The sequence below is a fragment of the Anguilla rostrata genome, chromosome 11, assembly GCF_018555375.3.
Source record: "Anguilla rostrata isolate EN2019 chromosome 11, ASM1855537v3, whole genome shotgun sequence".
Taxonomy (NCBI): Eukaryota; Metazoa; Chordata; class Actinopteri; order Anguilliformes; family Anguillidae; genus Anguilla; species Anguilla rostrata.
Window position 1 is genome coordinate 18,424,798 of NC_057943.1, and position 17,373 is coordinate 18,442,170.

The window sequence follows — 17,373 nt, forward strand, 5'->3', positions numbered from 1 at the left end:
TCTGCCCAATCAGTGACTTCAATTATGCACTCAAATGCCGGAACACATAAAATACCAGCAGACACAGTAGCCCTTCAGGATTAGAGTTTGAGATCCCTGGCTCTAATGTGTATATGATACTTTTAAGCTTTTCTGCCTGTTATGTCCACTAGGGGGTGCAAGAAGGGAGCAAAAGCAATGGAATGTGATGTTCCACTTAAAGATTTCACATAAAACCGTTGATTGATAGTGACAAAACAGACAGCGGGATTGATTAACCCCTGAATACAATAGGCAAATTTACTGACCATTTTATAGTTTGTAACAACGATGTAATGAAAATAAGAAGTTATACTATCACGTTGCAACATAAGTGTAGATTATTAAGTGTAGAATGCATTTTAACCTTATTTTAACTCTTATTTTATATTGACTACAACATTCTAATTCTATATCTGAGGAACAAAATAGGCTGTATTGTGAATAAGCCATGAAAAGCAGTTCTGTTTCAGGTTGGCAGCCTGTATCATTGCAGTAAGTTTTTAGTATGGCACGTTTTCCTTTTTCCTGGGACAGTTGTCTGAATGGATGACCCATCAGAGCAGGACATTTGGCTTTTAGGTGCTGGGGCTGAAATGGGGACGGATTGTTAAAGGTCTGTCCGTGTGTCCAGGGACGATGACGACATCAACGACGTGGCCTCCATGGCCGGGGTGAACCTGTCGGAGGAGAGCGCCCGCATCCTGGCCACCAACTCGGAGCTGGTGGGCGCGGTGACCCGCTCCTGCAAGGACGAGGCCTTCCTCTACACGCCCTCCCTGCACAGACGGGTGATGGACATCGGTGAGCCAGCCTCCATCCTTTATGTCCCCTATCCTTTTCACACAAAGTAACACATTTTTTTTATTGGTGACCAAGAGTAACAGAATGCAAATCTAGCCTTATTTTCAAGCGAACTCATTTTGCAGTGACAGCAGTGTTAAATATGTTGGTGTCATTTCAATCTTACCTGAGGGTAGTAATGGAAAACACCGCCCTCTACTCTCTCCACAGGTAAAGAGTACGGGATAACTGAGCTGGGCCCAGATGTGATCAACTTTGTCTCTCATGCTACACAGCAGAGGCTGCAGAATCTTCTAGAGAAAGTGTCGGAGGCCGCCCAACAGAAGAATTGCCCCTTTAAGGTGAACCGCATATCTGTCTTCATGGTATTTACTATGTAGGAAAACCCTATGTGGGGTTAAGTAGTTTAGCAATGTAATGTAACATTTGTAATGGTAGATTTACAAACTGTAATTCTAGTAACGTTTTTCATCATTACTAGAATTACAATTAACTTAACAAGATTGAGGCTATGTACCATTTTACAGGCAGCTGCCTACTTACAAATCAAAGCACTGATGCTACGATAGCTAACGCTTCGCCAACTTTGTTTTGAAATAGAAATGACAGTGCATGAGGACAGTTGTGAGACTGGTGATGTCAGCCAGGCTGCTTATCGACAGTGGATAGGGCTCTCTGTAGAAATCAGACCTGAGGGGGTGTGTGGGTGCAACTGGCTAAAAAATTACACTCCTTTCTGTTCAATACTACTTTCACACAGCAGACAAGCAGGTGCCATCATCTTTTTGCATGGAAAAGCATCCATGATCGGTGTTTTTGAAACTGTCAATTGTCATTAGTGGTATCTGAGAGGGAAGATTGCCTGGCTGGTCTAAAACAGTACACATGCTGTCTTGGCCATCTAACTACAAATTACACATTTTTCATTGCTGTCCAACATTAAGAGAAAACACATTTAGCCTCATTTCATGATTTTAATCATTTTACAGTCCATATATTAACCAATTCAATGTCATTTTTACATTTCCAAGATCCCGATCGAATGGGATCCTTTTTGAAGTGAGAGTGGTGATATGAACGTCGTGGCATCATTTTGTCATCATCTCCCAGCTGCGGTTTGTACGTGGTTTAAATTACCGCGGCACTCGGGGGCTGGATGTGATGTTAATTTAGTCTGTCAGTATTTACTCGCAGACATTTAAGACTGCGCGGCGTGCGAGACAGATGGCAGGCTGTCAAAACTCTGCCTATTTTTAAGAGACGACTCGAAAGCCAGATTTTAATAGCCTTTCTCCCCCTTTTCAAAATATGACTTCCAGAGGCTTTAAAAACGGCGACTGGGGAAGCTAAACTCCCGGCTGGAGACACGTGCGCTAAGTTCTGGTCATAAGCGCGGCTCGCCGCGGCGGGGTCACGGGCACGCCTCTGGAAACGCAGTAATCTGACTGGGAGCCCCGGTATCAAAGGCTCTTTTGGGAAAGAAAACTGTTGAGCGTCACGCTTGTATTTTCCAGCCTCATTAAATCCTGCTTTCCAGGTCACAGGTTATTTGCTTGCGCTTCCCTCTCAGCCAAAATGGCACCCGGTGAGAACAGCCACAGGATCATACAGGGAAAGCTGTTTGATGAGCTTTTCATTTCATGTATGAGCCCCTCTACTGCCCAAAGGCAGAATTAATAGATGCAGTGAGAGAACCTTGTAAGATAAAATAGTATTTTGTTCACACCTGACCCAACTGCATATGCTACGGTTGTGGCTTTGATGTTGAGTAAAGAAAGGGTATGTCCGTATCCAGCATACAGAAGGAGTTTGGGGAACCCAGCCCACCCCACTGGGCAGTTCACATGAGTTCAAACCGAGCCGGATCTTTAAACAGTACAGGTTATGAATTGTGCAAATTTAAAACAGCCTTTTAAATGCAGTCTGTGCTAGATGGGTATACCATATGCCTGTGTTGCTCTGCAGCGAGGCTGTTATTCAGCAGATGCTAGTTTCATAGTTGCATTCATTCATCTCTCCTTTTACTGAAGGGATTTTATTTTGCCAGAAAGTATTTTCTGATATGATTGGCTTACACATAGTTGGCTTAATATGGACGTTCCTGTATTCTGTTTAAGGCTGCTTCATCTTTGATTTTGTACACTATTTTGACTGTTCGTAATTGCATCCATATGTCTGTGGGTGTGTTGTATCAGTTTTCTGAGTAATGATGTTTTCTGTTCAGCCAATTGAGAAACTTCCCTTTGTTTTAATGATTATCCCTAAAGACAAATGAAAGCTTTGAAAAACAATCTTAGTGTCCACCACTAGTAAGGCTCCTCAAACCATGGCAGCCGTTTGTCAGATCCGGAGTCCCTTGGATCATTAAGAAACTTGGAAGTGCTGGATTATGAATTGGGATAGTGCTGTACATGTTTGAGAATGTGCTTGAAATATTGAAGTGCTAGAAAGGCGCTTGGCTTTCTGTTGGTTTATAACTTTTGTGAAACTCCTTTTTCTGATGTCCCATAAAATGAAAATTCAAACAGCAGTGAATTTAATAACATCCGAATTGTGCTTTCCAAAGCATTCAGTCTCCCCGATAAACTGCCTATTATGAGCGTGGGCTGGTTTCAGTAAAGAAACATGTTTTTATCTTTTTGTTTTTATTTTTCAGCTCCTGTGTTTAAAGTCATTCATTTACGAATAAAAGCATTGCACAATTGAGCCACGCGCTTCCTGTCAGAGGAAATTGAGGCCCTGATTCACTCTGGCCATTAAGCATTCTATTCATTTTTAGCAAAGGGGTCCCGCCTGGCACCAGCTGAGGCGTCTGCCCATTCACTGCAAAGCGATTTGAAATGGCGTAAGGCGCGATACAAATGCAAGCCTTTATAAAAGCTTGTTTGACTCCACTTTCGTCCCATCAGGTGAACAGCCTCACGCTCGTGACAGCTGGGGCATCGCCCTCTGTCATTTGTGCCCGTTTTGTGGGTAACCATGGCGATGAGGGCCCGAGCGAAAGAGCAGCCCGCCTCACGCGCCTCTCTCCGCAGGAGGACGACCGGTACGAGCAGGTCAGCGACGTGCGCTCGCAGCTCAAGTTCTTTGAGCAGCTGGACCAGATGGAGAAGCAGAGGAAAGAGGAGCAGGAGAGGGAGATACTGATGAAAGCAGCGAAGGTAACGGAGCCAAGCGCCTCCACCACGGGTCTGCTTTCTACGCTGGTTGCCTGCAAGGTCACCAGACCAGCTCTCTAGCCTCAGATATGTGCCTCTGCCGCCCAACCAACGGACCATGTGTTTCCAATGAACTTTTTTTAGTTTTAGAAGAGGTGTCTTCATTTTCAGCGGCAGTAAGAAGCACGTGTTTGAAGGGGGCGATAAAGCTGTTTCCATGTCTCATGAATTACTCAGATAGCGCCGCGGAGCGTTCTTGCCCGCAGAATTAACAGTCTGATCACAGTCAGGCCCCATCACTGTCGGACTCCCCACACTGCCTTCAGGCTCGTGGTTCTCAGCCATGATTATATTTCTTTTGTAAATTTGGTAATTGAATGTCATTGTAGCCGCATATTAACTTTGACTTAATTAATTTCAAATGGCAGTGCCCAGTGCCCTATTAAAATTGTGTGTAGGTGTAGATTGCGCTGACATCTAGTGGAGCAGACAGGACATGCAATGTCCCACTGCCGTTCCCCTGCAAACCCCTGTCCATGACCTCTCTGTCGCCGTCTGCCCAACAGTCTCGATCACGGCAAGAGGACCCAGAGCAGCTGCGACTGAAACAGAAGGCCAAAGAGGTAGGAGTGTGATGCGTGATGATGGCCATCTTGTTTTAACCCCAGACGCTTTCTCTAGCATTTGGAAAGGGAAGTTACCGCTTTTGAGGGTGCCAGCCTCATGTTATAGGTCAGATAGGTCTATAATATTTTGACATAAATAAGGCTCATTGCATTAAATTACATGCCTATTACCTCAGTTCTGTCTGCTGTCCTGAGTAGTGATGAAGTCCATATTACAATAAATCTCTCTCACCCGGCCCTAAATGGTTGCTTTGCCTTGAATCTGTCCCTCCAATTGGAGCCCCGCCCACACTTGATTCATCAGCAATAATAAAATAAAAACACATCCACAGAGTTTTGTCAAAATGATCTCGCATCAGAGCGTCATCCTGATCAGGCTTATAGAACCGTAAGGTGGGGCTAATGCCTAACCCCGCGCTGTGTGTGGTTCAGATGCAGCAGCAGGAGCTTGCTCAGATGAGGCAGCGAGACGCCAACCTCACAGCGCTGGCAGCCATCGGGCCCAGGAAGAAGCGGAAACTGGACTCTCCCGGGAGCGCGGTCGGGGCCGAGGTACACGCGTCTTCACACGCACGTCACGGACGCCTCAGAGAGCCATCAAGGCCACAGCAGCCACGCCAAATAACCCGACGGCAATTTGAGTCGGTCTCCTGCTCTCCCCGGTTTTCGGTTCAGATGAGGTTGAAGGTTCAGACATTTAGGCCTTTTCCCCTTTGACCTCCACCCCTCTGCTCTCCTTCCCAGGGTTCGGGGTCCAACTCGTCTGCCACGGGGGGCTCAGGCTCGGGAGCTTCGAGGCAGTTCACCCGCCAGCGCATCACTCGCGTCAATCTCAGGGACCTGCTCTTCTGCCTGGAGAACGAACGGGAGACCAGCCACTCACACCTGCTATACCGCGGCTTCCTCAAATAGTGCCCCCTACTGGTGGCCACCGAGACTCTTGGCAGAGAACAGGACTTTTATTATGATTATTTTACATTTTCATTCTTATATATATTTATCACGCACGCAAACACACAGCACAGGTCAAAAGTATTGAGCCACCTGCAGTTTTTTTTTTAAAGAATTCAGTTAATATATGTGCATTTATTCAATAACGAATCAACGTTTTTATTAATTTATTTTTTCTCAGTTTCTACCCACAATAACACAAAGTTGAGTTTTACTTCAATACTGTAATCTTGGACACGACTTTCCTTAAAATTGGTTTAATGGTCAATGAAATTATCGGAAGTCTATCCAATCCTTTTGCAAAGTGGGAGGTGGAGGGATAATTAAATTGAGTGAAATCTTATCTACCTGAAGTTTTTTTTAAACTACAGGTAGCCTAATGCCTCTAACCTGCAGTGCAAGTAACTTAGGCACTGAAGTTGCAAGAAATATGGCAAAGAAGGAGTTGGGCTTAGAAGTGCTGTTGTCTTTTAAGTAAAATGAATCTTTTTGTGTTATTGTAGGTAGAAATAAAAAATAAAAAAGTTTATACTTTGGTTTGTTATTCAATAAATGTACACATTAATTGAATGTGCAACCTGAAGTTTTTACATTTTTTTATTTCTTAAAATAAAAACCACAAGTGGCCTAATACTTTTGGCCTGTATTGTATGTGTGTGTGCATGTATGTACATATATATATTCATATATATATGAATATATATGCATACATATAAAAATTCTGAGAACTTTTTAGAGCCATTTTGTAACATGCAAATGAACAACTGTAAAAATGACAGTCGTAACTTAAAAAGTCATGTTTATGTTTCTATAAAAGCTAATTTGAAAGTAAGACAAGTCTCCATAAGACATAGATCTTATTATTCATTGGTTATTTTATTACCATTATTATGGCCTGTGGATTGTTTTAACTGGACAGTTTTGAGTTCCATTTAGTGAGTTGCCTTCTTGCCAATATAAGCCATATATGTGTTTGTATCTGACCTTTCAAGGCTAAGCAATTAATCAAGCAGTTGGCTTTTTTTAGTCAGATGTAGCAATTGTTCTTGTTCTCCAATTAGTTTACTAGTTTTTTTTTTGTTCATAAATCTGTCAAGTTATATTTTTTTATTGTATTTCCCATGAATCAGTTTTAATTATTTATCTCAGTTTAACGTTCTCTTTATTAAGGAGGTTATATATATATACACTCACCAATTTTAAATATATGTATTTATATGTAATCTCTTTCGCTACTAGCAGTTTATTGCATGGATTAGGCCTCCTACGTCTAATAAATGTCCATTTTTGAATGTTCAATGAAGAAAAAGAAAGCACCAATATCCCTTTAGACAAAAAAAAACAAACAAAAAAAAACATTTATTTCCTAATAGTTTTGAAGCATTATTTCTGCAGACCTACTTTAATTGCACTGTTTTGATTGGAAAAAAAAGATAAAAAATCTAAAGATAATGTCTTTGAGAAAAAATGTTTCAGCTGAAGATCAAGAGTAGTTTGTGGAAACGATGTAATGCTGTGTAACCTGGGCACATACTCGTGAAATTGCCGGTAAAGGACTGCATCCAACGACAGATCTGCTCTCATTTAGACAATAAGACAGAGGGGAAACCCCAATTTCTACCTATTTTTTTAATGAATATACTATTGAATTGGTTCTTTATATTTTTTGCAACACTGTATGAAAACTGTCAAAGATAGTACTTTTATGATTTGTACATACTTTTGTTTGCCCCTTATAATGGTTGTTTGATAGTTCTTCACTGAACAGATCTGTTTGACTATTCAATGGAAAGAGCCTCTAACCTTCTGTTTCTCAGTGTTTTTACCGCTGTCTGGTGGCTGTTACACACCTTCCCCATTCCTCTTTTACAGAGAAAAACGAATGCAAGAAAACTAGAGGCCTATGGTTCCCTCTTTTCTTGTAAATTTTGCACAGTCGTTTGTTTATATGTAAATATTTTACCTAAGAAAAGTTTTTAATTGCTATTGTTTTATAGAGGATTGAAAGAGAATTAACTCCTTCATTAAAAATGAAGAAAATAAACCTTTCTCATGTTTGTCAGTACTTCACCCCCTCCCCCCACAGACACACACACACACACACACACACACAGAGCAGCAGGGACTGTAGCTTTTTGCGCTATGATGTATGAAGCTTCTGTGAAGTATAACAGAATGTGCGTCCCTTCTGCTGGAAAAAATGGACTGGCCCGGGTACAAAGGGGTTCATGAGTCCAAGTCAGAGGCAACACACAGTGTGCAAAGAGCAAAACAATTTGCATGGATTGAATTGAATTTGCTTATTTTTGAGTCACTATTAGGGTAATCCCTTTATTCCAAGGAGGAGTGCATTTTTGGAAGCAATCTGTGCTTTTTCCATGGAACTGAATGTCCATTTAACCACACTATTAAAATGGTTGTTTTTTTTTACATTTGTCCACCAGAGGGCAATGTTGTGCTACACCGCAGTCAACTATGTTCTGTGCTGTGATTGCAACCCACCGACTGCTGCTCTATCAACAACTGTATATACTCACCCAAATTTTGCCATCTGTGGACATGCCTTGTGATTCGTGAATTTAGTTTCAGAAAAGTCAACCACACTTCTGGTGTTGATGTGTACTTGTGTTCAGTAGAACCACTGAACACAAGTATTTATTTTGATGCAAGTATCGAATAAGGCTAATTAGCATAACATCAACGGCATTAGCAGAAGCCTTAGTTTTTTACTGGAGTAATAAAAACAAACTCTACCCATAATTCTAGGTCCTTGGAAATTACGCGCACAGCTGTAAATGTAGATCAACCAAAATGTGAATGTCTGCTGTTCACAACAGCTGCACTTACATCTCCCTTCAAATTTGTATTAGGAGAGCCATTTTCCAATTATGTACTCAGGCTCATATTTACCTCTATTAAATCTACCCCTGAGAGTGCTGTGCGGGTGATAATAATTAGGACTGTGAATCACACATTTTGTGTGTTACAGGGGTCACCCAAAAATCTAAACTTTTTGACTTGATGGAACTTTTGAATTAAATTTTGAATGGGCTTAATTTTTAATTATACCAATTCTGAGCAATTTAGCAATTAATTGTAAGCCTACGCATATTTCAGCTTTTAAACACAACCACAGAGATGACTGAACAGCTTTAATGTATCAGCACAAAAGAACTGGACAACTGAACACACATAGGCCCGAATAAAATCAGGAAAACATGATAGGTAAAACAGCTTGGAAAACTGGACAAATTAATCTCATATGTACTGATGCATTTAATTACTTTTGCCAGTTCACACAGTGTAGTATTGCATACGGCAAATGGCTGGTTATCAAATCAGGACAGCAGTTGAGCATTACAAGAAAGAGTATTCTTTGAAGATTTTGACTTAAGGATTACAGCTTCTTCAGATCTTTACAAATTTCCATGTCGCCTTCAAAAAAGAAGACTTCATTCTGAAAAAGTAATATCAGGTGACGGCTGCCATTTTGTATCCCTTACACTGTCAGATGCTTCCGTACCAGAGGCAAAACATATTTTGTTTTGAGAGATACATCAGACACTCACCGAGCGCCTCCCAGTCAACTGAAGAGGATTAGGAAGCAATGCTCTCATGTCAAATTAGAGCAGGCTCTTCCCAACGGACTGCCGTTTCCCACAGCGCCAAGGGGAGGAGAGGACTGCAAGGTGGGCTTGTTCCATCCACCCTGTCAGGGGAAGAGCTCTCCGCAGTCATGTGCTTTGATGTTCCCTGTGCCCTGGAGGGGGTGGGGCCAATTATGTCTCCTGAGCGCCTGAACTAAATCTGATGGAAGGAGCAGCTGGATATTGACAATCATGCACCTATAGTGAGCTGGGGAGAGAGCAGGAGCAGGAGTGTGGATCTGGCCTCCTAAGCTATGCCAGGGGCAACCTTCAGGGGGAGAGGGCAGGAGCAGGGGTGTGGGTTTGGCCTCCCAAACTATGCCAGGGGCAACTTGCATGGGGAGAGGGCAGGAGCAGGGGTGCGGGTCTGGCCTCCCAGAGTATGCCAGGGGCAACCTTCAGGGTGAGAGGCAAGTCTCATGGCTCCTTGTGTGCTTCTGCTGCAGGTGACCAATGCCAGGATGCCTGTGGAGTCTCTTTCCCACCCCAGAGACAGACAGGTACACTACTCTTGGCGCACCCTGTCAGATGGCTTCTAGGATGTCATTTTCTCTCAACCCTGGGTGAGCACTCTTTACACCAGTTTAGTTTCATACTAAGCTTTTTAAATATATTTTATTGACTGCATGCTGATCTGGGTTTGACTGGCAATGTTTCTACTCTTAGTGCTAAATGAAATAAATGGACTTTAGACTTTCGTAATAATTTTGTATTATAATAGTGCATTTTGTCAACTTCTTTTTGTTCATTTGTACCACTGGGTCAAATTATTTGCAATAATTTATTTTATTCTTAATGCAGGTGACTACAGTAAGTTATTCAATTAAGTGTATTGGGGCCAAAAAAATCAAGGGGCATACACTAAGGTGCTGTTGACCAAGCTCATTTGTGTGTATCTATATAAGCACAAATAATTGTACAATCACACATTTGTATTATATAACATCTGCAGCACATTAACCCTCAAGAGAGGTTGAATAGTGGCCAGTGTTCAATTAATAGCTCAAACAAACATTCCCGATAATTGCATAAAAAGCACTTGAAACAAAAACAAGAACATCACATCATTTGCAGGACTGTGGTCAGAAACACTGTAATTTTAAATGCATATTTTGGGTTGCCAGTACTTGCTTATTTACACTTCTTTATAGTTGCTTATCTGAAGTACAGTAGTTCCCCATTTATGGACCCATATAAAGCTGCATCAGAGAGCCACAATTCAAGTTTAACACATATTCAGTACAGATATAAATACAAGTTTTTGTCTCCATGCAGGAAGAGAACATCCTAATAGAAGTACCCCAGGGCCAGGAAACAACCTCAGCCTGCAGCCTCTTCCGTTAATTGAACAAATTAGCCATGAACAGCTGCTACCTGTTAAAATGGCCTGCTTTCATTTTATAGTCTTGGACAAGGGGTCTGATAGCATCTGTACGCTACAGCTGTCAGGCATTCTGATTAGCTCCCGATTCCTGCTTTCAATATATCATGACAAACATAATTACCTCGACATCTCTTTTTATGGATTCTACAAATCGCTGGGTGCACCATGCATGCCAAGTGTCCATCAATTACAAGGGCAGTCCGCTAGGAGTTGTCTACCGCTGGTGTGAGTTGACTTTTCTCTATTAGCATATAAACTAGGTTACTTTGATTTAAACACATTGTAACAAAATTGCAATTCAGTTGCTAACAATAGATAAATACAACACCGCAACAGGGAGAGAAGAATATTTTAGTCTTGTTACTGCTGTACATTATTTTCAAATGCACGTGTGTACGTGGTAGCGTACATTTGTCTGTTCACGGTGAGGTGTTTTGCAACCATCTAAAGCAGGGGTGCACAAAAAGGGCTGCTTTGTTTCAGGATTTTCTGCCAAGCTGAGTTTTTGATTTTAATTATTTAATTAGCTCAATTATACCTTGATCTGACAACTGTATAAGCACCAGCTACAGCCTCAGACTGTAATGAATCCTAAAGGTTTTACTGTTCTCACGTACGAGAGGGAACCCGCATAGTTTGTAGAGCTGTCAGAAAACAAACCCTACGGTAATTGGTTGGAACAAAAACCAGCATGCAGACTAGGACAGGAGTTGTGCACCCCTGGTTTAAAGCAAATTTAATTAATTGAAAAACGTTCTCTTCCTGTTCAAGGTCCAAATGAACTAAATTAGATCAAACCGTTCTCCTAAAACATATTTTGACTTAACTTTAGGTTAAGCGAACACAAGTTCCAGACAAGTGTTTTTAAGTTGTCTCTCCTTGTTGAATTAAGGCCTATATAATTTGTTTCACTGAAATGACATTGAGTGGTAATTGTCAGTATATTTTGCTGGTGGTTTATTTATATATTTATTCATAGGATTTTAACTTCAATTGATGAACTGATAAACGGTCTAACTGATAAATGCAACACATTTTATGAAAGTCACATTTTTGCATTGTTGATAACAGTGCACTGTGATAGCATCTGAAGGCTGCATTATTGGGTGAAGCTGAAAAGCCAGTCTGGCCCATTGCTTTTATTTCCACTTTGGCATGGTTTACTGTCTCAAATCCCCATTTCATTGGCATGAGTGTCATAAGCATGTTATAAATTCGAATTTACATACATTTCTCATATCCGCTGAGATTTCTTACGATAGCCAACACCTCATCATGATAAATACTTATTGCCAATGACCATTTAGGATTTGACATGTCTATATTAATCTATAACTTATCCACACACACACACAACATTCATGGTTTTATATATTTGATATAACTGTCCTTAGTGTCACAAGTAATGAAATGTTCACCCAGATAGTAAATTACTCTGTGACTCCGATTTGGAAGTACACTTTAGAAGTGAATCTTATCTCCTCAGTAGAGCATATTGTAGAGACGTGGCTGTGCCTTTGGTCAATACTGAACTCTTGCTGGACAGCTAAACTACAAATGCATTCCCACTAGGTTGGCGTAAAAGTAATTTCCTTTATGTTATATGATGGATTGCATCCCACATTAATCATCCCGCGGTTGACATCACCGGATGGGCTATGTGTGTCAGGCTTTCTTTATCCATACTGTATGATTAAAAATAGACCCTTTGAAGGCAATTTCTTTGCCTAAGTAATTAGTTTTCCAAGCGTGTAATGCGCAGGTTGTCTCGGACTAAAGTCAACATCAAATCCCACTCAGGGCATAGACATATCCCAGCGGACCGAGCGGTTGAAGTTGTGTGGTTGCTTTACATCTCACGTGTATAGTCATGTTATGTCAATATATGTATATATATAAATAAAACGAAGTGGCTAATCTTAAAGGGTAAACATTTTTTTATTTATTTCTAACTAGTTTGCATGACAATTCTGCAAATGCATCATGTTCGCTGCATACGTTAATTATTATTTTTTTGAAGAACATGTTTTAAAAAGTTTGTGCTGCCAATAAAGCATAAAGGAGATGTAACCTTTAACAATGACTTCTGTATTAGCTTCTAAGAAAAACCTGGATAGATAAGACAAGAAGTATATACAAAGCAGAGGCTATCACACTGGTTTTCCATCCATCCATCCATTTTCTATATCTACTTACCCTGGTCTGGCTCACGGGGGGGGGGGGGGCGAGGGGCGAGGGGGTCTTGGAGCCTACCCCAGCGTGGATTGGGCAAGAGGCAGGTCTACACCCTGGACAGGTCACCATCTATCACAGGGCAAACACCATTCACTTACACACTCATATCTATGGGCAATTTAGAATCTCCAATTAGCCTACGTGCATGTCTTTGGACAGTGGGAGGAAACCGGAATACCCGGAGAAAACCCACGTGGACACGGGGAGAACATGCAAACTCCACATAGAAAGACCCAGGTCGGGATTCAAACCCAGGACCTTCTTGCTGTGTGGCGACAGTGCTACCCACACAGGTTTTGCACACCATTAATTAAGAAATGTATCCCAGCCTGCCAAGGCTCTCATAGAGGCCTCCATTGAGGTTGGCTTTACAAAAAAAGAGGCATTCTCCATCCCATTGCAGTCTGTTTGTAATCTGCAATCTTTACCAAATAATCCCTAGTATGTTCTCATTGTAAATTGCGAATGAAAAATGTGCTTCATCCGGTCTTTTTTGTTTTTGTTTATTTCAACACTATTGAAGGTAACCTAGCTACATCATGTACAGCGTGTTGATCATAGAGCTCCATTACAACTTATTGACACACTTTGCCTCGGACCTGGATGCATTACCACCGTTGCATGCATTCTGAATTCTCTTTTTGAGAATATTGCATACTTTTAAAGGTTGTGTCAGTTTAAGCCTACAAAATGTTCTTGTTTATATTACTTACTACATTAAATCTTCTCATTACTCCCTGAGAGCCTTGTCAGGCCACCTTAATATTGTCTTTTAAATGATGTGTGATATAAGGCAAAAAAACAGTGGCTGGATTTACCTTCAGTAGCACTTGAAACAATTTACACTGCCAAACATCTTGAAATGTTAAAGCCCTCAGTTGCTTAAAGAAGCCTTAATATTCACAAAAAACTTGTAGCCTGCTCAAGTTTAGATTTTTTTTTTGCAGTGTAACTTGGTTCCTTTCGGCATAAAATGGTATGATGTCATATTTCTTGACAGGAGGCACCTGTTTTTGATCTGTGGTGGGAGTTCTGATTAGTTATTGCAAAATGCTGCTTGGTTGTGGGTGTGAAAGGCTTTGCAAAAGCATGCAAGTTATTCCTTATTGTGATTAACTTTTAATTAGGGAGCAACTAAGCTTTCTTTCTATCGCAGATGGCCAGAAAACATACAGAAATTCTTTCTTTAAAGGAAGGGGAGTTTGGCTGTGGTTCCAGCTCGCTGTGGAAATGAATCTCAGATGGTGAGCATTCATATTATTTTGCCAGGAGGTATCTGAAATAGGATTGTTCAGCAAAACAAGGAAAAAAAAAGATTGCATCAAAATTGACATTGTTGATACTGAACACAAACACAAAAAAAACCCTGCCAGTGCTTTTTGCTTGACCCGTATTTGTCTGGTCAAATCAATTCCACAATGACTGTGGCTGTTTACCTCTACTTGATGTACAAGTCGACTAATCATCTTAAAATAATTTTAAATCGATGATAATGACAGTATCCTGACTTGTTGACTTTCACTGAATGAAAGTGGTCCCGGGTTTTAAATGTTTGCTGGAATCGCCACCTCATATTGGGCCAGAATAAGGCTCAGGAGGTTGTGTCATGCCATGAATCTTGGGTGTAGTGAGGTGCGAGACAAAGCAAAGGATTACTTTAAGCTGTAAATCAAATTAAAATGCACAGTTTTGGCAGTATGTTTCAGAACTACACCAACTGGCTCTGAATGAACACCGTCTCAAGCCTAAAAATCCCCAAGAGATTCTACGCTCACTTTGGGTCATCATGCATTAACGGCTCAGTGCCTTTATCAAAGTGGGTGTTTTTTTACTCGTTTTAATCTTGCTGTCTTTCCAGGCCACGTCAGTTTGTGCCCCTGCAAGGATAGTCTATAATAATGAATTCAGCAGGAAATAAAATTAATGCCCACATCTCTGGTCACATTGCCAGTGCTGTAAGGTTCAGAGAAGTCCATCCATCCATCCATCCATTATCTATACCCGCTTTATCCTGGGCAGGGTCAGGGGTGCTCCCTGAGCCTATCCCAGTGTGCATTGGGGGAGAGGCAGGAATACACCCTAGACAGACCGCCAATCTATTGCACGGCAGTTCAGAGATGTCTTTAAAAAAATTACATTTAGAAAGGTTGAATATCCTTCCCCAGGGATTCCTTTACTCTGGTCTGCATCATTCAGTGGTAAAGTGTACACATCTAAGTAAGTGTTTTTGTGGAAACTTGTATGACAACAGATGGTTTATAAAACAAGTAGAAATGTAACTAAATCCAAGGTGATGGTTACTGATGATTTATTGTACATTAAGGTGAATATAAATCTATGGCCAGATGAGAAATATGCTTTAATGTTCTGTTTATTCCATCATTCCATTTCTGTCAAATTAAATGGATGTTTAAATGGTTTTATGAGACTAAATGGCTCTAACTAATTTGCACCCCGCTTTCTACATTTGGTCTGTATCTGTTGACGTTTCATCGCCATTAATTAAAAAACTTATTAGCTTATCAACATCAAGTAATGTAGAACATGCAGTTAAAAACAGTTTCATGTTTAATGTTCCAAATGTTAAATCTCTGAGGAGCCCCAGCGTACTGTACATTGCAGTCAAATACAGTTTTCCAGTAACAGAATATATATTATATTGCCTCTTTGTGTATTTCTGAGGTCACCAGGGCTCTTTTTCACAATGATGTTCCAAACAGTTGGTTTTGGTTAGCCTAAGGTTTGGCCTCTGCCTGTTTTTTTTTTTTTCTTATTATTTTGCAGCCTCATAATGGCTTGACTTTCATTTGTGCAACTCTGGTCCTCATGTTGACAAATGCCAATAACGAATTTGAAAAGGCAATCAAGAGGCTAGAATCAAAACTAGATACTGAAAGCTCTCTTATACCTGCACTATGGAAGCAACTGAACACACCTGACTGATCAGAAACACCTGTGAAGCCATTTGCCTCAAACATTCTGGGGCTCACTGGATATACTCTACATATCCAAAAGTATGTGGACACCTGAACATCAAACCTATATGTACTCGTTGAACATCTCATTCCAAAACCATGGGCATTAATTTGGAGTTGGACCCTCCTCCCCCCCTTTGCTGCTGTAACTGCCTCCACTCTTCTGAGAAGGCTTTCCAGTAGATTCTGGAATATGGCTGCGGGGATTTGGTTCCATTCAACACAAGAGCATTAGTGAGGTTGGGTGCTGATGTTGGGCGTAAGCCCTGACTCACAGTCAACGTTCCAATTCATCCCATAGGTGTTTTGTGGGGCAGAGGTCAGGACTCTGTGCAAGCCAGTCATGTTCTTCCCCACCAAACTCAGCAAACCATTTTTTTATGTGCCGTTGACTGGGGCAGCTCTAACAGGGCTGAAATTTGATGAACTGACTTGTTGGAAAGGTGGCATCCAATGACAGTGCCATGTTGAAAGTCACTGACCATTCTACTGTCAATTTTGTCAATTGAGGTTGTATGGCAGTATGCTTGATTTTATGTGCTTGTTAACAATGAAGTAGGTTGTTAAGGCTGAAGTAGCTGACCCCACTTATTAAAAGGTGTGTCCACATACTTTTGGCCATGCTATATATATATATATATATATATACACACACACATTCTGACCTTTCAGGTAGCCACTTTGAATATTTATGTTCAATACTGTGGATGGATGCATAATCCTCAGATAACCTTTTTGTGGTTGTGATTCACAAAAGAAATACTTTTGATCCTTAATAAATCAAGCTGATTTATTTGACTGGTGATACCATTTACTTTTCAGGCAGCATTTTGGCAAAGAGAAATTCTTGTCTATAAAAACATAATATTCATCAGTCTTTTAAATATTTGCATTCTGTCTGAAATAATAGGCATACACATACTGAGAGCAGGACAAGCACAGCCATTTCAAATTTGACGAATGGAGCAGTTTGCAGGAAATGAATGCTAATGTTTCATTAAAATATCATCAGTAATATAATAGCTGACCAAGTAACAGAAGGCATGGCATTTTTTATTTTTGGAGGATTTCAATTTCTTGCTTTTACATTCATTAAACAGCTTTATGTTGAGCAAACAGAGTGCATTAATTTTATTTCTTTTTAGTGTTTTTGGCCTAGTTTGTATTCCACAGCAGAATTATGAAGTTTTGGGGAAGCGGGGACTATGGCAGCATTTAAACAGAGAAGGCACTAAAAAACCCTGGAGTTTTACAAATGGGACAGACATTTATATGACTGTTTGAAAATGGTCACATCAGGCTCCAGACTTGAAACCGATTGAAATAGAAAGGACAGCTTACAAAGCCAGATCAAAGGATCTGAAAGATCTAGAAGGTTTCTGTATAGAGGAATGGTCAAAGATCCCCCTATATGTTCACCAGATTCATAAGACTCTAGAAGATGACTCATGGATTAAATTGAAGGCGAATTCACAAAATGCTGAAAACAGGGGTGCAAATGTTTCTAGCACATTCTTTGGGGAATGCATTTTCTGAAAAATATTACTTAGGATAATTCCATTAAGTCATTAAAAT

The 17,373-nt window shown here is 40.7% G+C and overlaps 1 protein-coding gene and 1 long non-coding RNA gene across 3 annotated transcripts in view; both read left to right on the top strand.

Moving 5' to 3' along the window:
- The window catches only part of LOC135234183 (transcription initiation factor TFIID subunit 4-like), a 29,488-nt gene extending 21,887 nt beyond the window's left edge, over window positions 1-7,601 (top strand). For both annotated transcript variants that reach the window (XM_064298510.1, XM_064298509.1), the window contains 6 exons: window positions 653-822; window positions 1,033-1,163; window positions 3,858-3,983; window positions 4,547-4,603; window positions 5,039-5,158; window positions 5,351-7,601. In XM_064298510.1, coding sequence (XP_064154580.1) covers window positions 653-822; window positions 1,033-1,163; window positions 3,858-3,983; window positions 4,547-4,603; window positions 5,039-5,158; window positions 5,351-5,518 — 772 coding nt within the window. In that variant the 3' untranslated portion in view covers window positions 5,519-7,601. The remainder of the gene's footprint in view (window positions 1-652; window positions 823-1,032; window positions 1,164-3,857; window positions 3,984-4,546; window positions 4,604-5,038; window positions 5,159-5,350) is intronic.
- A 1,655-nt stretch (window positions 7,602-9,256) lies between these two features.
- Window positions 9,257-15,079, top strand: LOC135234187 (uncharacterized). The gene is made up of 4 exons (XR_010324027.1): window positions 9,257-9,767; window positions 10,480-10,813; window positions 13,980-14,067; window positions 14,682-15,079. It is a non-coding gene; the product is annotated as an uncharacterized LOC135234187 (long non-coding RNA).
- Window positions 15,080-17,373: the final 2,294 nt, after the last annotated feature.